At 43.1% G+C, this 26086-nt stretch overlaps 2 protein-coding genes across 2 annotated transcripts in view; one reads left to right on the top strand and one right to left on the bottom strand.

The window, feature by feature from the left end:
* The window catches only part of tprg1 (tumor protein p63 regulated 1), a 701399-nt gene that overhangs the window by 334202 nt on the left and 341111 nt on the right, over positions 1-26086 (bottom strand). The window lies entirely within an intron of this gene.
* Positions 1-26086, top strand: part of atp10a (ATPase phospholipid transporting 10A) — a 65907-nt gene that overhangs the window by 23529 nt on the left and 16292 nt on the right. The window contains exons 10-15 of the mRNA XM_080431045.1: positions 3105-3672; positions 8517-8620; positions 9275-9401; positions 9983-10167; positions 11102-11468; positions 25768-25844. Of these exons, the coding sequence (XP_080287171.1) occupies positions 3105-3672; positions 8517-8620; positions 9275-9401; positions 9983-10167; positions 11102-11468; positions 25768-25844 (1428 nt within the window). The remainder of the gene's footprint in view (positions 1-3104; positions 3673-8516; positions 8621-9274; positions 9402-9982; positions 10168-11101; positions 11469-25767; positions 25845-26086) is intronic.

Genomic DNA, 26086 nt, shown 5'->3' with positions numbered 1-26086 from the left:
GTGTGTGTGTGTGTGTGTGTGTGTGTGTGTGTGTGTGTGTGTGTGTGTGTGTGTGTGTGTGTGTGTGTGTGTGTGTGTGTGTGTGTGTGTGTGTGTGTGTGTGTGTGTGTGTGTGTGTGTGTGTGTGTGTGTGTGTGTGTGTGTGTGTGTGTGTGTGTGTGTGTGAAGGAGCCTGGGAATAAGGAAGGATAGAATGATGCCTCATACAGAGTCTGCATCATCATGTTGGATTGTGTCATTTACTCTAAATTGGATGGGAGATACTGTAGGCTTTAGAAGATATTAATAAAGGCTATCACAGAATAATAATGGATCTGTACTGTTAGTGATTGAGGTTTGTTTATTGTTACGTCTTGTGTACAGGTACATAAGAGTAAAAGTATTTTGTTCTGGTTCCTCAAATAACAAATAACAGAGTGGTATTTCTTTTGTATGCAAATAGGCAGCAGCAAATGTCATTGTTGAAGTACACTAGTTCAAGTTACAATTGTATTATTGTTGGGGAAGGCATACAGTAGTTGCACGGCAGTGTCTTTTCCTTTTTGAAATAAGAGATGAGAATAAGAAGCATCATAAACACTGCTTGAAGTGGCAAATGCACCTTTTTCCACTGAAAGGCAAAGTACATCTTTCTTGCCTCCTGGATCAGTTTTTCAGCCATATAACCTTATAACATAATACAGGATATAGCCAAATAGATAATGACAGATTGTGTTTAAGTAGTTTGCGTGCGTGCACGATTCCCATGTCATGAACATAGTGTGTAGTGTGTGATTATGGAAGGCAGTGGTGTGAGTGACAGCATGTGAATAGATGTGTGTGTCGGAGGGGTGAGTCCCTTTTTTCTTTTTTTTTTGGCTTGAACCTCTGCCCCCCAAAATATCTTTGCACGGAACTGTTTGTGATACTATAAAATAGGGAGATTAATGGGAAATTACAGTGGGTTACAGAAAGGGTTAAAACTCTGACAAAAGTCGAGGTTTTTGGCAGATATGGACGCTGTTGAGCGATACTTGATTTCTTGACTTTTCCACTAGGCTTATAATAGTCATAGGAGAATACATGGCTGGTATGGATAAATACAAATGAGTGAGTATTGAAACAGTTTCAAATATTCAGAATCAATATGTGCCAAAAGATGTACATTTGTGACAACCGAGAGCTCTGAGCAGATCGCGAGGACGCTCAATGTTTACAGACATAAATAATATATATATCTTGTGTGAATAGCAATAAAAAGAAGGCTGCTTCCCAGTTTATAAAAACAAACTCTAAAAAGAAAGAAAACAATGCAAAAACCCACTTGTCCGTTAAGTCAACCATAAAGCAAACGCCATTTGCCCAAATATGGGGCAAATGACGAGGGAAGTCGGGCAACTGTTAAGTGTCAATGGCTGTGTTGTCTTATATTAGCGTGTTCCCAATGTATTTGACTATTTTTCCTGTAGTTTTAATTATTCAAGGAACCCTCCAACTTATTCCACCAATTGCCTGAACATTTGGTGTGCTTTAGTCACAGGGGGCTCAATCGTGTACCCATGTTTTGTTTTGTTTTATTTAAACCATGGGTGTGGTTCTCCGGTTTTAGGAGGTGACATCCTCTCTCCCAACAGGGTTCACCAGCTCACCGCTCTGCTTTTCGGCAGCCCAAACCCCTGGCTGTGACCTTTTTTTTAAAACAAGACTAAAAGCCTAAAAGAAGCACTAGTGGCCCCTAGAGGCTGTGCTGCCCCCTGAACCGGACCAAAATGGTTTGAACCAACTGGCTGACAAAGCCATTCCTTAGAGCCCTGAAATCTACACTAGCGTGGCTATAAAAAAAATACGTTTATATGTGAAGGTTATCTGATAATGTGGGAGAGAAACGTAAATCTAAAAAAAAAAAAAAAAAAAAAACATGGCTTTGATACGGCATGATTTTTCTCCTTTTGCTGCCTATTGTTTGCATTTTGTGTTGTTGTGTGTGTGTGTCCTCTGTGCCATTGTAATTGTTCACTTTTTTATTGCGATGCCCTTGTGGCTAAGCCGGCACCTGAATGATTTATATGTGAGAACCGTGGCTCTGGGCACCAGGAGACCACTAAGTGAGTCAGACTCTGCTGCTGTGCTGTACCACCTTGGAATAAAGCATTGGCTATGGGATGACAGCCACTGTTTCTGCATCTATATAGCCAACGCCACTGTATTTAACTCTGAGAGGGTACAAATGGACCCGTAAGTGTCCTTTTGGTTACATTCGTAGAATTTTGTACCCTCTCAGAATTACACATGGATACATTAACTCTTTCACTGCAGACTTATTTTTTGGCTGTGTGCACCCACTGCCAGCGATTTTCTTACCTTTTTGAAGTAGTCACAGAATATTTATCTCCAGTATGATCGATCCCCTGATGGTTGCTAATCACTGAGGGTTGCACAAAGGGTTTCACAAATGTCAACGAGGTCATCGCGACCTCGTTGACATTAATTGTCTGCCTTTGAAAATAACATGTCTGGGCCAAAAATACGTAGTAAAAAAAAAAAGTTCACAGGAGCCGAGATACAGCCTTTTTAAGTAATAAGTTAACCAAGAAGTGAATGGAGCAGCACATCTTCGGATGACGATATCTTGGGTTCTGAACGTTAAAAAAAGAAAAAATCTAAACTTGTCCAAAGTTGTTCTTGGCAGCCAGGGCGTTATGACGATGTCTCGTCCTAAGTCATTCTTGGCAGTAAGAGAGTTAACACCAAGGATTTCACTTAGTAGTGCATTCACAAAATATGTTAATTATTTTTACCTGGGCCCTATTTTTAGATGATTTGGACCTGAAAAGAAGGGTAATGGACCTAAAATGAAAATTTCAGACCGATAATAAGAATACGAGCATGTACAGTATTTGGGTATTGTTTGCAGTGCACAATGTTTGCCCCTTTTTAAAACTTTTACACCCACCCTTCATTTCAGGTCCAAATCATAAAAAAATCGGGCCCAGGTTTAAGAAAGACCGAAATTCTTCTTTAACATTTACGGTTGTCCATTACAACATTGTGCATGCTGTGGCTGTGGTATAAATGTGAATACTCTGACCCGTTGTCCCCATTCTCTCCCGGCGTGCCACCTGCAGGTCCGCACGCGCTACGAGGTGAAGTCTCCCGTGAAGACCATCGAGGACTTCATCAAGCGATTCACGCCCAGCCGGCTGACCTCGGGTTCCAACAGCAGCAGCTCGTCCAGCCTTGTCACCAGCCGATCGTCCACCCGCGGCTGCTCCAGCGTGCTGTCTTCTCCGTCGGCCGAGAGCACGCTCACCAAGCTGGCGGAGGAGCGGCCCGCTGGGGGACTGGAGCACGGCTTCAGCCCTGTCCCGCCGTCGTACGGCGGCAAGGCTTGGGGAGCTGCACCGGCGGAGGAGGGCGAGCTGCGCTACGAGGCGGAGTCCCCCGACGAGGCCGCGCTGGTCTACGCGGCCCGGGCCTACAAGTGCTCCCTGGTGGGGCGGCTGCCCGACCAGGTCACCGTGGACCTCCCCCACCTGGGCAAGCTGACCTTCGAGCTGCTGCACACGCTGGGGTTCGACGCCACCAGGAAGCGCATGTCGGTGGTGGTCCGCCACCCCCTGACAGACCAGATCACTGTGTACACCAAGGGAGCCGACTCCGCCATCATGGACCTCATCAAACCGCCCTCCTCCGGTCAGTAACTTATACCAACTTAAACCAGCCATAACCATAAGGAGTTCCCAATGCAGCTACGCCCATATATGGAGTGGGAATCTAACCGCAACGTGTCGACATGCCATCAGGCGCAAACAAATCAGTCCGCTCCATATATGGAGCTCTAGAACAATCACTACCATTATATGGAGTTTGGGTCGATATTCGTGACCAAATATGGTGCCGGCCGGTGGGCCACTACAACAGAATGGCAACATGTGTGTGAGGGCCATGAAGCAGCTTCGTAGGTGTGAGGGCCGTCTGAACCTCTTTTTGCAAAGTTGCAAAAATAGCCTATCTACGACTCGTTGTGAGCTCAGATCTGAAATCTTTGTTAATTTTCATTTATAATTACACAACGATCAAAGTTCGAGTGTTTTTAAAAGCAAGGTTGAACTTAAGTGGAAGCTTGGGTTGTGTAGCTAGCTGGTCATTATATAAGACCACATATTATCAATCTTTATCTGTTGCTTCTGTGCTCTGTGAGCAAGAAACCAGAAACCAGTCTCCATTCACTCTCATTGCAAGGCGAAAAAGGTCTCAAAGTCACACTTCTAGCTACTTCTAGTCCTAGTACATATTTTGTGGAAATTGAAATGGCTGTATTCATGTTGTATTACCCTTGACGGAAGTCCTCTTGTGAAATAAAAATCGATACATCATCCAATATCAGTGTAACGCAAGCACTGCCGCCAGTAAGAGAAATAGGCGGAAGGAAATTCCATACCAGGTCTCGTTTTTTATACTGTATGCAGTATATAGGCAGAATCCACTTTGTGCACAACATTGCACATGCAATAAGAGTGAATGGAATTGCTTTTCCCGGTTCCTCGCTCACAGAGTACAGAAGCAAGCAACCGATAAAGATGATCGACAATACTTGGCCCGGGTAGCTATAGAACCCAAGGTTCCCAAAGTTCATTTTCTATCTCGTACATAATAAAAATGGAGGTAGGCAGGGAAAATTGCAGTGACCACAGAGGGCTGAAATGACAGTCGTTGAGATGGATGTGAATGCAGTTCAGAAGTGCCATAGCTCTGTGCCCATGCAGTACACATACTAACCGGCTGAGCTCCCGCCGGGATGCTGCCATGTTTTGTGGCGTTGACGTGGTCGTGACTCTTATTGCTGTCATAACTCGGCGGTAAAGGTGTCAGTGGTGTGCTATTTAAGGAAGGTGATGACACCGCAGGGTGTGTCAACACCGTCTTATGATGCGGTTTTGAAGCCTGTGTGTGTGTGTGCGTTTGTCTGTTTCCCTCTCGGCGCGTCGGCCCATCTGCTGTCTGCAGACTTAATTCTCCACTGGGGATTGATCTTGGCTGGGAACCAGCGTGGCTACAAATCACTGGATGTAATCTTCGCATGGCACGGCGGCCTACACCTTAACAAATGGAAGAGTTTTTTCGGTGGCACTGGCCATCCGCCAGTGATTAATTGTGTGTGTGTGTTTGTGTGCGTGCGTGCGTGCGTGTGTGTGTGTGTGTGTGTGTGTAAAAACAGCGTTGCCATGTCATGATAACCTTGGTTTAAATTATTCCAGGTGCTTTGGTCGGAGGGCAGCTTGCCCGGGCAATAAAGCCTGATTCATACTTCGTAGTACGCCGGTGTCGCCTGCTGAAAATGTGTCACAGGTGGAGCATAAATTAACCATAACTCTGGCCACGGGGCAGCACACTGCATAGCGAGAGCCACGTTGTTTCTCTCTTATACCCGCCTGAAGTGCTCACCTCTCCCACTCACCTTTTCCGATGATGTAAAAAACTAGAAATTGACAAGGAACTGCTCGTTATATAAGAGGTCGTATTTTTAGAGTGGTTCCCCCCACCAAGGGATTTAAGACCTTTGTCCACATTGCTCTCTCTCTCTCTAAAAAAAAAGACCTCCCTCTTCCAATGTTGCTGCTGTTGTTGTTCAAGCCTTATTCGTTATTCTTGAAGTTGTTGTTACGGTGTACTAATGGCAGAGGTGTAGTGGGTCGTTAGGATTCAAGGCACGCAAAGGACCATAGAGGCACTTTTCGCTAATGCTCTGTACACAGTCACCAAACGCCTGTCCAGGAGTGCTTAGCAAGGACTGTCCTGGCTGTGGGGAGGGGGTAACGGGGGCATTGAAGGATTGCCACAACAACAAGAAAAGCACACTGATGGAAATACATTTGAGTGTTTTTCTTTTTTCTTCTTCTTCCAGGAACACACTGCAACAGAGTTGGTAATAAATGGCTCTGGTAGCCACATGTTAAAACATCTGGGCCCTTTACTGCACAACCGGAAGGACATGAGACCGGAATATCTTTCAAGGGTTTTTTGTTTAGGCTTCTTTTGAATCACTTTTCAGCCAGTCTCGTTGTTCGGTGCCTGATGTTCGGTGCCTGCCTAATTCACACAGTTCTTGACACAAGAAATGGCTTTGTGGTTGCAACAGCCTATCATGTGTGGATAGGAGACTTGTTTCCGAGGCCTGGTTAGTTTGATTGAATATGTGCCTCCGTTTTGTTCATTATAAACTGGGAGTTCATCTTTAGCATGGCAGGCGTGGCAGAAATATGACTCAGTTAAATGCTATCCTCCTGCCTTGAATGAGCGCTTGTTAACAGCCATACATCACCAGAGAAAAGGCAATCCCTGCTTTTCTTTATTTCTTCTTGGTGTGTTTTCCAGTTTAAGCGCAGTCCTGTTCTTCTGAGGAATCGTATTAGTTATTGTATTGGTTGCTTTGTGTTTGGTGCCCTTTGCATTTTGGGTATTGGGGTAGTGCCGAATGCTTGTCATGTTAAATATCCAATACGGAGTAGCTACACCTGACCTGGGCTGGTGCCGTATGCGCCATATTTTTAAGAAGTCTCTTGAAATTCACGACATGGTGGAAGAGAGATGATGGCTCCTTTGGGACCGTTCTCACCCCCATACCCCCCAACCACCCCCTCCCAAGCCCCACCCGGTGCTCTGCCATGTGCCTCGCCCTGTGTCTGCTCGCGTGGCCGGCTGGCTGGGTGTGTCCTTCCAAAGACAACTCTGCACTTTGTGTTGCCATTGGGTGAGAGCAGGCCAGTTAGAGCTCAGTGCAAGCGGGAGCCTCTTCATAAAACGGCACCTCCACAATGGCTCCATTGAGTGCAGAGCTAGCAAGGAAGTACAGCCCCTCCATGTCACTCTAACAGCCCACATTAAGGTGCTGCAGGCGAACAGACGGACGTGAGGCGTCCGGGGGATTGGGCGTGTCTTTGAAGTGTGTCTGTGTATTATGTCAGTGTGTTTATGTCCCCGTGTGGGTGACTGAAGCTATTTGTCATGATGGAACTCCAGGTCTGCTCTGCTCTCGCTCAGCCACCAGGAACACATATTGAATCAGCTTTTGTTTTATAAAGCCAAATGTGCATGCCGCCGCAGAACTTCATTGTTTTATGATTCCAAATGGTTAAATTTAGATTTGGTGACATGATGGACAGTGGAGTTGTGGGATACTTGTCTCAGACATGGCGGGTGGGGTTAACCAGGGGTTCGAGTGATCGTCCCCCAACAGGAAGGTCCTGGATTTGATCCCCGCTGAAGTCTGCTGTTAAATATTGGCTAAATGCCTCTAATGTAAAATGATATGTTGAATTCACAGCTTTGTGCTTTCAGATTTCTCTGGCTAAGTTATTCAGATACTCTTTCAACTGTCTAAAGTATTTGCACTAACGTAGGGTAAAGTGCGGTATGTGAATGATGTTTCAGGGTGGTCATTCCCTTTTTTAAAGGGAGTAAAATAACAAACACGGAGCAACTCTGTTCCACCAGCATCAGTTACTGTTGGGCCTACCAGTCCTGGCAGCCATTTGTCAAAACAGAGAGCTCACGATGTCCACCAAAGTACTTTTTATGAGCCGAGAGGGTAAAGGCTTTCCGACACAAGCTACTGAACATCATCTATTATTCAGGGCAAAATTATCAGCGCTGATGTGAAAAGGTTGAGAGATAATTTATAATGATGAATAACAAAGTAGGTTAAGTGTTCCCTTGTTATGAATGCAAATATATATTGATTCTTTCTTCTTCTTATTATTTTCTGGAAAATAATTACCAAATTGTTCTTTTCACCTTTTGTCTTGTGTTAATGTTTTTGGGGTTGATTTGTGCTTTTGAGTTGAAGTAAGCAGTAAGCAGTGCACAGGGGGAGTTTTATTTTTATGATCAACGGGCTGAGCTGGTGTGTTATTAAGTGAGTTTTTTAAGCTTGGCACAGTGTAGCTGTATCAGAAGACTGATCATATGCACTCAGTCTGCCTGTTGCTCTACCAGGCTATAACGGTGTGGGTACCATACGAGTCCCATGGGTCAGCTTATGCTTTATACACGTCGCAAGTCACAACGCGGTGTGAGCTTGTAGATTGGCTATTTTCGGTAATAAGAATCTGGCTTTAGTGGACCCTGTGTGTTTCCTTTCACCCAGGCACTTCAAAAGTAGCCAAAAACAAACAACAATCTATATTCGGTTACATCAAAACAGTATTTGAATTGTGTTCAAGGTGACTTTTTATTTCCTGTGATGTGGAAATCTGCTCCTGACAGCAAATTGAAAATGAACCAGGAACTCGTTGAAGCGTTCCTTCTTTTTGCTCGATTTGGTCCAGACACAGCAGCAAAGGGAGTAAACGTGAAAAGGGTGGAGGCAGCAGCATGTGGCTTAGTTTAGGTGTGAAAGACAGATGGCCATCATAAGCCTCTTGGAAGAATCTTCTGGTACAAAATCTGGTGAACCGTTGTTTGTCTGTTCCCTGAAAAGATGGAGAGTTTTAGTCCTGGTCCTTATTTGTGGGTTTCTTTCTCTTATTTCTAACAAGATAACTCCAAAGGAAAACGACAACGGAAGATCCTCTACAAGACCCAGAATTACCTGAACCTGTATGCCGCTGATGGTCTGCGCACGCTGTGCATTGCCAAAAAGGTAACACAGAATGGTACCACCCCTCAAGGACAGCTTGGCAAATTCCATATTCACAGCAAAAAATCCTCAGTGTTAATTTAACTCTCAACGGGTTAGTCTAAATCCAATCTGGGTACCCATCAGCAAAAAAAAGGGGAGGGGGAATCCTTTGAGATGTGGAGCTCTGAATCTATCTTGAGAGATTAGTCTAAATCTGACACTGAGGATGTTTACCATCTACTCGTTTTTATTTTGGATGCAAAAGTACAAGGGTGGTGATGATTATTTGCATCTTTGCAGTGGTTAGTTGGCAAGGGTGTTTTCACAAAGCCTGGCTTCGGATGATGACATGGAGCAAGCCTTCCAAAGTGACATTCTTTGTGACTCAGCCACAATCTGTGCCACTTTCCCAGGCTGCTAATTTATGCTCTCAACACAACAGCCAGGCTCATTATATCCCTGCTTTTTTGCATCCCCTAGTGTAAAAGCTCATCGCCATGCCGATGTGATAAAACGCCATCTCAAGGTCTCACATGCTCCTATAGATTGGTGCGTTATTATGAGTCCCCTACCACCACGGAGGAGAAGTTTGAAAAGTTTCTCCACTGGGGTTTTCCCAGGGTTTAATATAAGTGTATGTGTGTGTGTGTGTGTGTGTGTGTGTGTGCGCGCAAGGTTCTGAGTAAGGAGGAATATGCATGCTGGCTGCAGCACCATCTGCAGGCTGAGACAGCCATCCAGGGGAGAGAAGAGCTGCTCTTTGAATCGGCCCAGCGACTGGAGACAAACCTTCAACTTTTGGGTAAGTCTGTTTGACCTCTGATGGCAGTGGCAGATGACAGCATTCTCAGTCCACCAGGGGACACGATGACAGGGATGTTTCGACCAGTATCAATCAAATCAATCAGTCAGATGCAACTTCAAGTGCTGAACATAAAAATAGTTTTTGAAGACGGAAGGTGTCTTTTTCTCGATTTTCTGGGATTGAAGCTGCCGATAGGAAACGTACTGTTCAAAAAATGTACTGTTTTCAGACGATTTACAAGGATCAAAAATGTTATCCTTGCTAACGTTAGAAATTCTATAAAACAATATTTCAACCGTCATACGACACCAAAACTCTTATTGAAATGAAACAAATGGACTCCCTTTAGGTTTTAAATGAAGTATTTCTGTATCCATCTATCACAATGTAGTCAATATTTACAGTCCCATATCCCACTTTTAATAAAAGGCCAATTCAAGAAATGTTGTCAAAGACAGAAACCGTTCTCATTTTGATTTCTATAGAATATGGACATTTGACAACGTTGTCGGATGATACAAGCAACGAGTATGCAAGCGTCAGACATTGTGTCACGTTGTGCGTGTGTTTGTGTGCAGGAGCTACGGGCATCGAGGACAGGCTGCAGGACGGCGTCCCCGAGACCATCGCCTCACTGCGGAAGGCTGGACTGCAGATCTGGGTGCTGACGGGTGACAAGCAGGAGACCGCCGTCAACATCGCCTACGCCTGCAAACTGCTGGACCCCGAGGAAGAAATGATCACCCTCAACGCAGACTCTCAGGTGTGAGCTTCATTATTACACCTGTCTCTCCCTGGATTTCTTCACAGAAGTTCCCACTTTCCCTGAATTATTCACTAGAGTAAAACCAAAGAGGAGTATTATGTGTTTTAGTTATATAAAAGGAGTGACTGTAGCTACATTTCCATCCAACCATCAAATTAATTGCAAGCGAATAATTACAGCATAAAAAATCATGCGAATTACGGTGCAGTTCCGTCAGAACTGTTTTAAACTAATTAAAGCCCTTAACATAATTTCCATTGTAACATTTGACACTTGCGAGTTTATCGAGAACTGCAGTTTTGACTGAGCTAATGCCCACATTTTGTGTTAATAATAACTCACCTGAAATCTGAGGTCTGTCTGGTTCTGTGTTGCCAGTTCTTCTGGCAGCCAGACGCTGTGTGGGTTGGACAGGTTTTTTTGTCCAAATCCTAAACTCTGACCTTAGGCTGGGCAATATACCAAATTCTACAATATGATGAATGATAGGAAGAACTCAGAGTGAAGACATTGAAAATATTACTGCTTTTCAACAGTGTAAGGGAAAATAATTCAGCAACATCATCGTTCTTATCTCTGTTAACTCTGTTATGTCCCCTTTTATCTTATTCAGAAGTGCGAGTCATATTGAATATTCTTTTGTTTTTTTTAATACATCAAGGAATCGGCATGAAGAAGTTCGAATAGATTTTTTACAACTGACTAAATTGATTTATATGATTAACCACTTAAGCCCTATTTACTATTATACTTAATCGTACAACGGTGTTGCCGTTTGCATCGTGACGTATTGTGAGCTTGTAGATCTGATATTTTTTGCTACCAAAATCAATTATTTGATCAAAATAGGTTATTTTCGATGTAATCGATTAGTTTGATCAACTGTAATCATTTCCTGACGGTGCTCTACTCTGTGGTCTTTCTGAACTAGGAGGCGTGTGCATTGCTGTTGGAGGAGAGCTTACACTACATCCAGGCCAAGTTTGTTGGGACCTGCGGCTCCATGGACCAGGCCGCGGCCACCAAGGCCTTCCCCGGGGACATACCCGCCTTCGCCATCTACCCCCCCTCGTCTCCCCCCTCCTCCTCCCACACCACTCCGTTCCTGGTGCACCGGCTGGGCCTGGTGATCGACGGGCGGACCCTGGCCTACGCCCTGGACAAGAGCCTGGAGGACAAGTTCCTGGCCGTGGCCCGGAGCTGCCGCTCGGTGCTCTGCTGTCGCTCCACGCCGCTGCAGAAGAGCATGGTCGTGCAACTGGTGCGAAACAAGCTGAAGGTCATGACCCTTGCCATAGGTGCGTAGCAAGTCGACCCCCGATTAACGTGTGAAGAGCAATGAAGTTATTTCACTATTCTTAACAGTTGGCAGTGGCGCTTTTGTACAGTAGTCCAATGCTCCACTCAACATGCTGAACTCCCTAAATAGAAAAGACTGGCTGGCTGGTATTGAATCTCTGGCATCATTGATCATTTAAGGATAAGAAGAAGAAAGTCTGCACGCTGTTCTCAAGCTCCAAAAAAACTCACTTTTTATTTATGCAACGTTTCGACCTTCTAGGTCTTCATCAGGCAAATATCTCTATTGACTCTTACCTCATCATTGATCATTTAACCACTTTCCAACTAGTGAAAATATCAACCAGCTCACAGAGTTTGTAGTCTATTTCTGCCACACGACACCATCGCACGGTGATTAACACATTGAGTGCCAATCGCGTAACCTATTTAAAGCCGCCACGTGCCAATCGCGTAGATCTACGCGAACCGCCGGTTCGCGTTGATTTCACCAAAAGTGCACTTTCGGAAATTTTTGATCTACTTCCGTTTCCGGTAGCACCACCGGAAACGGAATTATTTGGGATCCGGTTTTGCCGATCCCGTCGGCCCTCGTTCTAATGACGAAACTGAAACTCCATTTTCTCCTTGTAGTTTTTTCTCCTCGCATATCACTGTTTAACGTAAACCGTTCTAACTACAACATGGATGCCCCGTTTGACACGTGGTCTTCACTGGTAGAATCAGTGAGATGTCCGCGATGTTTACAAACAGTGCACAGCTCAATCTTAAGGATTTTAACAAGGTCTATGGTGACGTGAAAAAAACAAAAAAACAACAATAACACGTTGGCACTGGTGAGTACATTATGAGATTAACGTCTGGCATGGAATGTGTTAATACTGGTTTAAAGTAATAATTGATCAGTCTGTTTATTATTGCACCACCGACAATATTACTACTACTACATAATAATTAAGTGTGCCTGCCATGTAATGGCAAAACACTTGTATTCCGCCATACTTAATAATATTTATTTATTATATAATATTAATATTTAATGTTGCCACAAAACTGCCCTTTTTGGCCGCACGAGGTGGCCTAATTGCTTCTCCTCCCACACGGTTGACACGGCCCCTGCAATGTATACATCAAAACGTGCGGAAGGACCGGGACAAGCTGGCTATTACCACGGCGACGTCATACGCAAAACTACGTAACCACGCCCCCTTTTAGTCCCCCATTGAAACCACCCATGTTAAAAAAGTGCCCAAAACGCTCCGAAACTTCGCCTAAGTGGGGGTCTGCGAACAAATACTTCGGGCTCTGTTTATGCCTCAGACCACCGGAAGTGGGTGAAACAAGCACTTGAAACCATTTGAGTAATTTTTTTGATTTTTAAAAATATATATTTTTAGAAACTCTTTTTTTTTTTTGGTTTTCGGCTTCGGTTAATTTTGTATAAATTGTTTAATTAATTGTTTTTTGCTTTTATTTTTACCCCGCCAAAATCGACCACTCAAAAAACAATTAAGAGCACGTTTCAGGCCATTTGGAGTTGATTGGTAGTACTTTGTAGTGACACTATTTTGGGTCCATAATATTTCACTGAGCTAGGGAATGAGCTAGGTCTCGACTTTGTACGATCTTAGCTAAGTGGTTAAAACAATACATTAATTTATTTGACCCTACTTCTCCAACACAAGGTTGCACAGACTTAGCGAGCTGCAGGCACACTTAAAATTTCTAAGAAATTTTGTTTCTAGTAATACTATAAAAATGTCCAAATGAATATTTGGATGGGATCAGCTGTTTGCCATTGGTGAATGGTGACAGTGCTGGTGCTAGCTTCATAAAGGATCACATAAGGTTACATTGCTAGAATTTCTCGAGGCCAACGCAGTTTGAACTATTAAGCGATTCCAGGAAAACAGATGATGGGATCAAACAGGTGGTTTGCATCAGGAAAGCTCCAAACATTTAACCTTAGAATCCTCCTCCCATAAATCACTGTGCCTTGCAAGAATGTAGCTATTGCTCTGAAACATTATGGCTGTGCAATTTTAGGTGGTGAATGCTTAGAACATTGCTTCTTGTAGACCACCAATAAAAAAAGCACCATGAATAACCTAAACCATAAGTAATGCAATGCCTTATGTCTCGAACTACAATGAAAGCAGTGGATGGAAGGATTTTTATCAGTCCCCTATTTTATGAGTAGATCTGGGGTAAATTGGTTCCCCCTGTGCCCTTCACCCTGGGTCCTCAGGGACCTCTGGTACTACTGGTTTTCTAACAAGAAGATAATCGCCTTGATGTGGCGTCATCTGGGATGCCCGAGTTCACATCTTTGGTGTTACAGTTGCAATTACCTCTCTGTTGGGAAAGGACATTACAGATTACTGCTTTAAATAATACAGATAAAACCACAGAATCACATTGCAGAATGTATTAGCCTACTTAAGGGCTATAAATCTGAGTAGTGGGCTGTAAGTAAAGTAACGTGGACTAGTTTGATTGTCTATAGGCCGGGCCGGGCTACTTAAGAGGCCGACAAGTCGTCTTATCTACGAATGCGAATCGGGTCATGCAAGTCCTTTATACCCAAATTACATTGTTGTTCTCTAATTCAGAGCTACAAGACACCAGAAGGCGAAATATTGAAGTAACCATGTAGATAGTAGTGAAAATACATTAGCTAAATGAGATAGCTTGCAGTGTTAGAGAAGACGTGAGCATATTGTCAAAAGACGCGAGGAAGCCACCTTGTGAATGTCACAGGTTGACACGCACAGCGTGTCATCGTCAACTTCTTGTTTTCCTGCAGGGCATAATTTAAATGTGTCTGGGCAGATGTCAGCTACATGGGACTGAAAGTGGCACAGCTGGTTACACATTATCTTTAGAAATCTTTTGTCACTTGACACACCCAACATATTCCTGCACACATTTTCACCACTTCCTACCTGATGTCCCAATTTAATGTCATTATAGGCAAAACTTCTCGAATTGAGCTAAAACAGCGGAAGTCGCATTTTGATATGTTGTGAGCTTGTAGATCAGCTATTTTGTCGCCCAACAAAGTATATAGGGTTTAAGTGGTCAGGAAATATGAACGTTTTTTTGTTTGTTGAGAAAACAGTGGAAGTATGAACGATTAGTGTACATGCAAGTAGAGGGAACAGCCCTCTGGATGCAACCCTGGGACCCGCTGTTCACCATGCAGGTGACGGGCGAGCAAGGTGGCGCTCGACATGCCGATGGTCTGACGCCAGGAAAGGGTTCAAGCCAACTGGCGATTGGTGGCGAACCATGGAAGCAGCACCGTTTCTGGAACCTCTTGTGGCTCCATATGGTGTTAAAAGGCGAAGTTGGTGAAAAGGAGCCTGTGTTCGTTGCCAAGCTTCTCTCGTCAGAATTCAAAGAGAAAGTGGGACACCTCTCACTCACAAATCTAACACACGTGTGCAGCAACCACAGCCTGTCTGTACATGATCTCAATCTATGAATGTTTTGCACAAGACGTACTTGTGTTTCACATGATTAACTCAAGACTAGTAGCCTATCTATAAATGTAACTTTGCAATTAAGTTTTATATTGAATCCTTAATCGCCTTGAGACGAAATGACAGAGTGAAAAAAGTGTAAATATGTAAGTTTCCATATTATTCATTCATTTTAGAATACTGTACCATACTGTACTGACTTTGTACCAGGCTGTCCATACAGTACTTTCTTTGTAGGCCTTAGAGCTGTACATATTCTTTGCAGAGTCTATTTGTTGGTGTGTCTGTGTGTACTGGGCATACATGTTTAAACCAGAGACCCAAGTCATGTATGCATGGGTCCTAAATGGACCCTTTGGGTTAATTTCTATACTATCAAGAGTTCAAGTAACACAGGGGATCTTACTGTGTACATGTGAATAACATGGTGAATAATAGCGCTTCTGAAAACGCCTGCCACGTGTGTGTGTGTGTGTGTGTGTGCGTGCGGGGGGGGGGGTCTAAGGGGTGGGAGAGTGTGTGTTGAGGGCAAACAAGAGCCACCAGGGAGCGAGAGAGAGAAGCTACACAGTAAAATCGTGAGTGTTCATTTAACTCTGATAGTGTACAATTGGAACCAAATGGACCCGTACAGGTCCATTTGGTTCCATTAGTACACTTTCAGAGCTGAATGAACACAGGATTTTACTGTGTGGGCGTGCTAGCTCTCCCGTGTCTCCACTAAGCCACTCCAAGTTAATGCTAACACAGCAATGACAGGAAAAGCGCTTGGCAGACAAAAAAACAACAACACAGGACTGTCCCCCAGTGCAACGCTAACAAACACACAGCCAACACAGGAAAGACAGCCATAAGTCACTTGATGACACCTCTATTATGCTACTGTGTCATTAAGCCAAAGTGAACAGCAGCGAAGGTTGTTCTGAATTATGAATCGCTGCTCTGTTGGTGGCGGGGGAGCAACGCACAAATAAGCACAATATGCCGGCCAGGAGATGAGTGCGTATGTATGCACTCTATACTACACAACGTAAAAATCCAATCGTTTTTTACAAAGAAATAAAATGGGTAAAAACACACAAAAATAGAACAGTGCAAACAAAAGGAGCAAATGAAAACAGACAATAACAGTCAAGCAATAAAAGCTGATTAAAATAAATAACTCAAACTTTATAAAACAGTATGCAGAAAAGACCCAAGCCACGTTAAGAGCTTAAACCTGTTTAAAGAAAAACATTATATACAGAAATACGTTTTTAAGGTGCAGCCACACCGAACTTTGCGGCGGTGGATTCTGCCAATGCTTCTATTTGTTTAACTTTTGATTTATTCCATGAAATTCATCATACAATTTATTTCCGTATATACAACAACAGTCAGGGCCGGCCGCTGCTATAAGCAATATAAGTGGTCGCTTAGGGCCATAACCACTAGGGGGCCTGGCTAATAAGCCTTATATGCCTTAATACATAATTACCCTCTATAACTAAAATTAACATTATTCATTTTAGAAATAGTTCATCTTTCACTCAATAGGGACAAATCCTGTCGCAAGTTGATGATGTGTGGTCCAGCCCTATGGAATGTATGGAATGCATGTGCTAATAAAAAGTTTTAAATATTGCTTTGATGCTCACATTAACCCTAGGAAGTATTAAGTTGTTTTTTATTAGCATATGCATTCCATAGGGCTGGACCACACATGGACAAATGACATCATCAACTTGCGACGGGAGAGGTCCCTATTGAGTGAAAGACGTACTATTTCTAAAATGAAAAAAATATTTAAGGTGTTTTTATTTATTATTAAGCGATCCTTTTAATTGACACCCCCACCACCAAAACAAAATCAGAAGATTAAAAGAAACGTAACAAAACATCAGAGACATTGGTCATGTAATTCGTATTTTGGCTCAGTTGATAGGCCTGTCTATAGCCTGGTAAACCCTCCCTCCGGAAATCTCATTTCCATTTGATTCCAGAAGTGAGTCTGGCATGAAGGCTTGTATGGGCGTTTCTAGCGCATTACCAAAAAAACGAGCCTATCAGCGTCGTCGCTCATCGTTCTGTGATTGACAGCAAAAGTTGGCCAATCAGGTGGCGAGTTTGAGTGAGCCCGAATGGACCCGAGTGCAGCCTGAGTGCAGCCGACCAAACACGAACGGCAGCCATTGTTTCTGTGGGCAGTTTCTACTTTTTATTTTCGGTTTTAAAACGCTCTCAAACTTCTTTTTTGAGGCACGGAATTTACTTATAAGATATCGTTTGGATAGAATTTAGTTGTTTAACTTCATATATGTGGTCAATTAATCATGACAGAGCCTATTTAAGAATGAAAATTCAGAGAACCGGCAGGGGCGGGCAGTGACACGCATGTATCCGAATAAGGCAACCTATTTTGGGCATGGCCATCTCAAAAGTCCCGTTGCGTCACATTACTCTGAAGGTGGTAAAAATGCACTGCAATTGGCTGAACGGTATTACTCCCGCCCAACTCCAGCCCACAGCCACTATTGCAGAATGGGCGATCATGCCAGACTCACTTCTGGAATCAAATGGAAATTAGATTTCCGGAGGGAGGGTTTACCAGGCTAGGCCTGTCTACACTCTCTTATCTAACTTTACATTAAAATATCATGACAGCCCAATCTGTTATAATAAAAGAAAACTAAAAAATACACAACGATACCATTCAAATGAATTAACTTAAAATGTTTTGGACATAGCTAGTATCCATGGTGACCATATGTCCATATGTTTTTGTGGAAATCGTAAATGGAAAAAAACCACTCCGTTCCCATTGAAAAGCATTGGCAGAATCCGCCACATATAGGCAGAATCAAAGTTTGGTGTGACTGCAGTCACTGCACCCTTAAAGGGAGACTAGGTAACTTTTGAGCATAAATTAATTATTATTATTATTTTGCATTTTTTCCAGCTATCAGCCACTATATAATTATGCAGGTGTGTTTTCCTGCAGAAAGACACATCCCTTTGGCTGTATTTTGGTTTTGTTCCACTGTTTATGTTGACATTCCACTGTTTATGTTGACATTCCACGGTTTATGTTGACATTCATCCCTTGCAGGGACTGAAAAGTCTGTGGGGGGAGAGGGGGGGGGGGCTCGGCTGGAGCTCTTAATTGATCCCTTTGAACTTCGAAGGGGTTGTGCACTGAGTTGATTGAAAGGGCCATAGAAGTGTCAAACTCGTTAGTGCTCTCTCTAATCAATGAATGCATCAAAGACGGCAATCACTTTGATACCTGTCAGAGAGGGGAGGGGGGAGTGTGTGTGTGTGTACAAACACAGATCTGCAAAGTTACCTAGTATCCCTTTAACACATTTACCGCCGGGCCCGTAGTTCTACGGGCCGTTAAATCCAACGGTTAAGCGCCGATCCCGTAGCCTACGGGCTGTGGTGCTTTTTCCTTTTTTTTCGAATTTTTTTGTTTTTTAATTTTCTAGGGGGACCATTTTCAGTGTAACACCACCCGATGTCGACCGGAAGTGCGATCACGTTTTTTGTTTCCCGTCTGTCCATTCTAAGTCGTACACAAAAAACCCTGTAAAAGCCCCTGTAAACATGTCGTTTTTCATCCTCGCATTTCCCATGTTAACATAAACGATCAGAACTCAAACATGGCGGCTCCGTTTGACACGTGGTTTGGACTGGTAGACGCAGGGAGATGTCCGCGATGTTTACAAACAGTGCACAGCTCAATCTTAAGGATTTTAACAAGATCTATGGCGACGTGAAAAAAACAAAAAACAACAATAAAACGTTGGCACTGGTGAGTACATTATGAGATTAACCTCTGGCGGTCAATGTGTTAATGGAGATTTAAAAGAGGCTACTGAGCTGGTTAACCAGAGAGTAGTCACAAAAGATTAGATCAGGGGGAAAGTGCATAGTTTTAATGCCAAGAGTACTGTATGAACTAACATTACATCATAGCCCATCTGTATTACAATGGCTGTGTCACTTTTGCCTTCAGGGCAATTTTTGGTCAAATAAGGTTTGTTGGAGATTCAAGGTACACAGGAGGATAACTATCCTAAGTATTAGAGGAGTCTCCGCCTTCAGGAATATGGTTTCAATGTCTTTATGTATAAGTAATAACTGCAGCTGCTAATATTCTGAGTCATTGTATTTATGTATTTAGGTTGCCAAGTCATTCATCTAGATTTAAAATGAAAGGAAAAAAAACTTCTGCAGAATTATTAAATTAACAGCAAGTGTGGACTTTTTCACATGCCAAAAAAAGCCAACTGTCTAATGTGAGTCCCTGCAGAGTAGAATCCTCAGTGTTCATTTTTACTCTGAGAGTGTACAAATAGGTTTGGCATTAAACTAACACTGAGGATTTTACTGTGTGCTAGCGACAGCGTCACCTGCCTCCAGTAGTTCCCAGAAGGCTGGGCCAGACATACTGTAGTGTAGTGTAGTGGAGCTCAGCTAAAGGCTCCCATCTCGGGCAGAAACCACATGTGCCAGGGCTGGATGGGGACCAAATCCCACCAGAGCCTTCTTTCCTGTTCCTCCCATGCACTGTCTTCCTTGCAGCTTTCTAACTGTCTGTCTCAATAAAATAACATAAAATAAAATAAATAATAATAAGGGCAGTGAGTGGCACTCACCCACTCTCCTTTTCAATAAGAAATAAAAATGCGTGACCGGCACGGCTCTGGCAATACTTACTGTGGCAACAATAACACCCTCCCTCACTACACACACTTCATCTCCCACATCACCACCTGCTGTTGCAGTAAACCATCTTTAGCTCAAAATGGAGTGAAAACCAGCCCCATCACAGGAGAGACGAGCAAGCTGATAGATACCCCGGAATAACCTGGCATAGTGATCTTTCGACAACCACAGAGCGCTACCATTTATAGAGACTGTCAGTAGAGGCTCCAAGTTGTTCAAAACACAACCAAAATAACTCTTAAGCCTATATAGACTTAAAGGGGAAGACCACTCATTTTCAACATTGAACTACCGGTATGTCTTTAATACACCTTAGAGCTGTTGTGTGGAAATAAGAAAAAATGTGATCAGTGACATACGCAGGGTGTACTTTTGGCTGAGGGGGCGGAGCCAAAAGTACACCCTGCGTATGTCACTGATCACATGACCTCAATCAATTATCCTTTTCTAGGCAACACAGAAGGGGGGGGGGACTTTTTTCTTATTTCCACACAACAGCTCTAAGGTGTATTAAAGACATAGTTCAATGTTGAAAATGAGTGGTCTTCCCCTTTAAGCCTAATGTATACTACATAGTATGACGGCGTTTCTGCAAGTGACACCTTCGCGCGCTGGAATATAAATGAATGCTGCAGTCTGTAAGTGTCATGTCCTCCTACGCGGGATTTGAACTCGGGTCTCCCACGTGGGAGACTACATTTCTTCCAATTACTTCCAAAGGCAGAATCCCCACTTGGCCGGGGGAGATATTACGCTTATGAGCTTCAGGCACAACCAGTAGATGACCTACCCGACACCAGGGTCTAAATGTCTCAAGGGAAGAGCAGGGAGACCACCTCCAACCAGTGCAGATGTACGAGTATTATTGTATTAACATATTCTACTCTACAGATTGGTTAACATAAAATTGTAGTCATTAAATTAAGTTATGTACTGCAGCTTTAAGCTTCAGAAAATCTTCCTAGACTCCTCTTCTGCCAGACTTTCAGATGACATTGCTACTTTAATGTTGCTCATATTATCCAGTAAAAGACGTACTATTTCTAAAATGAAAAAAATATTTAAGGTGTTTTTATTTATTATTAAGCGATCCTTTTAATTGACACCCCCACCACCAAAACAAAATCAGAAGATTAAAAGAAACGTAACAAAACATCAGAGACATTGGTCATGTAATTCGTATTTTGGCTCAGTTGATAGGCCTGTCTATAGCCTGGTAAACCCTCCCTCCGGAAATCTCATTTCCATTTGATTCCAGAAGTGAGTCTGGCATGAAGGCTTGTATGGGCGTTTCTAGCGCATTACCAAAAAAACGAGCCTATCAGCGTCGTCGCTCATCGTTCTGTGATTGACAGCAAAAGTTGGCCAATCAGGTGGCGAGTTTGAGTGAGCCCGAATGGACCCGAGTGCAGCCTGAGTGCAGCCGACCAAACACGAACGGCAGCCATTGTTTCTGTGGGCAGTTTCTACTTTTTATTTTCGGTTTTAAAACGCTCTCAAACTTCTTTTTTGAGGCACGGAATTTACTTATAAGATATCGTTTGGATAGAATTTAGTTGTTTAACTTCATATATGTGGTCAATTAATCATGACAGAGCCTATTTAAGAATGAAAATTCAGAGAACCGGCAGGGGCGGGCAGTGACACGCATGTATCCGAATAAGGCAACCTATTTTGGGCATGGCCATCTCAAAAGTCCCGTTGCGTCACATTACTCTGAAGGTGGTAAAAATGCACTGCAATTGGCTGAACGGTATTACTCCCGCCCAACTCCAGCCCACAGCCACTATTGCAGAATGGGCGATCATGCCAGACTCACTTCTGGAATCAAATGGAAATTAGATTTCCGGAGGGAGGGTTTACCAGGCTAGGCCTGTCTACACTCTCTTATCTAACTTTACATTAAAATATCATGACAGCCCAATCTGTTATAATAAAAGAAAACTAAAAAATACACAACGATACCATTCAAATGAATTAACTTAAAATGTTTTGGACATAGCTAGTATCCATGGTGACCATATGTCCATATGTTTTTGTGGAAATCGTAAATGGAAAAAAACCACTCCGTTCCCATTGAAAAGCATTGGCAGAATCCGCCACATATAGGCAGAATCAAAGTTTGGTGTGACTGCAGTCACTGCACCCTTAAAGGGAGACTAGGTAACTTTTGAGCATAAATTAATTATTATTATTATTTTGCATTTTTTCCAGCTATCGGCCACTATATAATTATGCAGGTGTGTTTTCCTGCAGAAAGACACATCCCTTTGGCTGTATTTTGGTTTTGTTCCACTGTTTATGTTGACATTCCACTGTTTATGTTGACATTCCACGGTTTATGTTGACATTCATCCCTTGCAGGGACTGAAAAGTCTGTGGGGGGAGAGGGGGGGGGGGCTCGGCTGGAGCTCTTAATTGATCCCTTTGAACTTCGAAGGGGTTGTGCACTGAGTTGATTGAAAGGGCCATAGAAGTGTCAAACTCGTTAGTGCTCTCTCTAATCAATGAATGCATCAAAGACGGCAATCACTTTGATACCTGTCAGAGAGGGGAGGGGGGAGTGTGTGTGTGTGTACAAACACAGATCTGCAAAGTTACCTAGTATCCCTTTAACACATTTACCGCCGGGCCCGTAGTTCTACGGGCCGTTAAATCCAACGGTTAAGCGCCGATCCCGTAGCCTACGGGCTGTGGTGCTTTTTCCTTTTTTTTCGAATTTTTTTGTTTTTTAATTTTCTAGGGGGACCATTTTCAGTGTAACACCACCCGATGTCGACCGGAAGTGCGATCACGTTTTTTGTTTCCCGTCTGTCCATTCTAAGTCGTACACAAAAAACCCTGTAAAAGCCCCTGTAAACATGTCGTTTTTCATCCTCGCATTTCCCATGTTAACATAAACGATCAGAACTCAAACATGGCGGCTCCGTTTGACACGTGGTTTGGACTGGTAGACGCAGGGAGATGTCCGCGATGTTTACAAACAGTGCACAGCTCAATCTTAAGGATTTTAACAAGATCTATGGCGACGTGAAAAAAACAAAAAACAACAATAAAACGTTGGCACTGGTGAGTACATTATGAGATTAACCTCTGGCGGTCAATGTGTTAATGGAGATTTAAAAGAGGCTACTGAGCTGGTTAACCAGAGAGTAGTCACAAAAGATTAGATCAGGGGGAAAGTGCATAGTTTTAATGCCAAGAGTACTGTATGAACTAACATTACATCATAGCCCATCTGTATTACAATGGCTGTGTCACTTTTGCCTTCAGGGCAATTTTTGGTCAAATAAGGTTTGTTGGAGATTCAAGGTACACAGGAGGATAACTATCCTAAGTATTAGAGGAGTCTCCGCCTTCAGGAATATGGTTTCAATGTCTTTATGTATAAGTAATAACTGCAGCTGCTAATATTCTGAGTCATTGTATTTATGTATTTAGGTTGCCAAGTCATTCATCTAGATTTAAAATGAAAGGAAAAAAAACTTCTGCAGAATTATTAAATTAACAGCAAGTGTGGACTTTTTCACATGCCAAAAAAAGCCAACTGTCTAATGTGAGTCCCTGCAGAGTAGAATCCTCAGTGTTCATTTTTACTCTGAGAGTGTACAAATAGGTTTGGCATTAAACTAACACTGAGGATTTTACTGTGTGCTAGCGACAGCGTCACCTGCCTCCAGTAGTTCCCAGAAGGCTGGGCCAGACATACTGTAGTGTAGTGTAGTGGAGCTCAGCTAAAGGCTCCCATCTCGGGCAGAAACCACATGTGCCAGGGCTGGATGGGGACCAAATCCCACCAGAGCCTTCTTTCCTGTTCCTCCCATGCACTGTCTTCCTTGCAGCTTTCTAACTGTCTGTCTCAATAAAATAACATAAAATAAAATAAATAATAATAAGGGCAGTGAGTGGCACTCACCCACTCTCCTTTTCAATAAGAAATAAAAATGCGTGACCGGCACGGCTCTGGCAATACTTACTGTGGCAACAATAACACCCTCCCTCACTACACACACTTCATCTCCCACATCACCACCTGCTGTTGCAGTAAACCATCTTTAGCTCAAAATGGAGTGAAAACCAGCCCCATCACAGGAGAGACGAGCAAGCTGATAGATACCCCGGAATAACCTGGCATAGTGATCTTTCGACAACCACAGAGCGCTACCATTTATAGAGACTGTCAGTAGAGGCTCCAAGTTGTTCAAAACACAACCAAAATAACTCTTAAGCCTATATAGACTTAAAGGGGAAGACCACTCATTTTCAACATTGAACTACCGGTATGTCTTTAATACACCTTAGAGCTGTTGTGTGGAAATAAGAAAAAATGTGATCAGTGACATACGCAGGGTGTACTTTTGGCTGAGGGGGCGGAGCCAAAAGTACACCCTGCGTATGTCACTGATCACATGACCTCAATCAATTATCCTTTTCTAGGCAACACAGAAGGGGGGGGGGACTTTTTTCTTATTTCCACACAACAGCTCTAAGGTGTATTAAAGACATAGTTCAATGTTGAAAATGAGTGGTCTTCCCCTTTAAGCCTAATGTATACTACATAGTATGACGGCGTTTCTGCAAGTGACACCTTCGCGCGCTGGAATATAAATGAATGCTGCAGTCTGTAAGTGTCATGTCCTCCTACGCGGGATTTGAACTCGGGTCTCCCACGTGGGAGACTACATTTCTTCCAATTACTTCCAAAGGCAGAATCCCCACTTGGCCGGGGGAGATATTACGCTTATGAGCTTCAGGCACAACCAGTAGATGACCTACCCGACACCAGGGTCTAAATGTCTCAAGGGAAGAGCAGGGAGACCACCTCCAACCAGTGCAGATGTACGAGTATTATTGTATTAACATATTCTACTCTACAGATTGGTTAACATAAAATTGTAGTCATTAAATTAAGTTATGTACTGCAGCTTTAAGCTTCAGAAAATCTTCCTAGACTCCTCTTCTGCCAGACTTTCAGATGACATTGCTACTTTAATGTTGCTCATATTATCCAGTTTACTGTAAATGGGATGTTGTGTTTACATGCAGCAGCTTATGGACTGAGAAATTGAGTATCCTGAGTATTACTGACATGCCGGTGGTGGTAAACATGGTCGTTGAGCACCAGCTGTACCCTGAGAGCCTGTTTGGCATCTCAGCAGGCTGGATGCCACTAACCGAAGCAGAATCTTTCCACAACACATGCGCATCCTTAAAGATCCGTGGATTTACCACTCCCCAATATAGGTGAACATATTGCACACAGCACCGGTATCATGGTGGTTCAGCCACATGGTGCCGGCGTCCTGGGTTTAGAATCCGACCGAGGACCATGTTGTACCCCTCTCTTTCTTGTGTCTCTGCTGTATGGCCTGCCGGCAAATAAATTAGAAATGTGTGTCTTAATACTAAAAATAGATGCAAATAGAAATTGTATCTAATGACCTCATCATTGGTATCATTTCATGATAAATGTGGGCATCAGTCTATGAATAGGCCATTTGACCATTGCTAACATCCCATTGATGATACATTATAGTATTGTTCCCCTGTGCTCAATATTTATTGATCATTTATATATTTTTCTGTACTCTGTGGTTACTGATTCCCTGATTAATTTGCTGAACTTCGAGCTTAGGTTTTGGTACATTGTGAAGTTTTGCAGTTGCTGTCTTTCCTGTGGTGTTGAAATTTTAAATGTTATTTTGCAGGAACAGCGGTATGCAAGCAGAGCGTAGAACAGATACGGAAGCAAAAGAAACATTTACATTCAAATGTTTGACTTGAGCATCCAGATGTTCAGGGACATAAAAGGGGGGATGTAAAAACACTGCAGATGTGTAGAGTGTGCTTAGCCTTACAGTGTTAATTAAATGTCATAGATTCGAAATATTGGTTGAGAATGACTCTAGAGATCATACCCCAACTGCACTAAATAACGTGTAAACAATAACTTATCAGAAAACCTGTAGGTGATACTGTAGGTGTGGTTTATTGTTCTGTGTGACATATGGTTTGCAATGCGCTGTGAAAGCAGTTTTCCCCGCTTGAGGACATTCTCTCTCTCTCTCTTCCCCCTCACCCCCTCTCCGCGCATTAATCTCAGGTGACGGGGCTAATGATGTCAGCATGATCCAGGTGGCTGACGTGGGCGTGGGCATCTCGGGACAGGAGGGGATGCAGGTAAGGAGAAACCCACCAGTGGTGGACAAAGTGCTCAACCCCAGTAATTGAGTCAAAGTATAGATACTCCTGGTCAAATATTACTCAACTACAAGTGAAAGTTGGCTCTGAGTGAAATTACTGGAGTACTTGCTTATACTTTAAATACTTAAGTATTCAAAAGTACATGCTTTTAAAAATACTTGAGTATTCAAATTACAGATGATTTTCCAAAAAATAATTCACAATGTACCTTTTACCTA

This window comes from Gymnoscopelus braueri, assembly GCF_963280865.1.
Source record: "Gymnoscopelus braueri genome assembly, chromosome: 6".
NCBI lineage: Eukaryota > Metazoa > Chordata > Actinopteri > Myctophiformes > Myctophidae > Gymnoscopelus > Gymnoscopelus braueri.
This window is presented reverse-complemented; position numbering and strand designations above follow the sequence as displayed.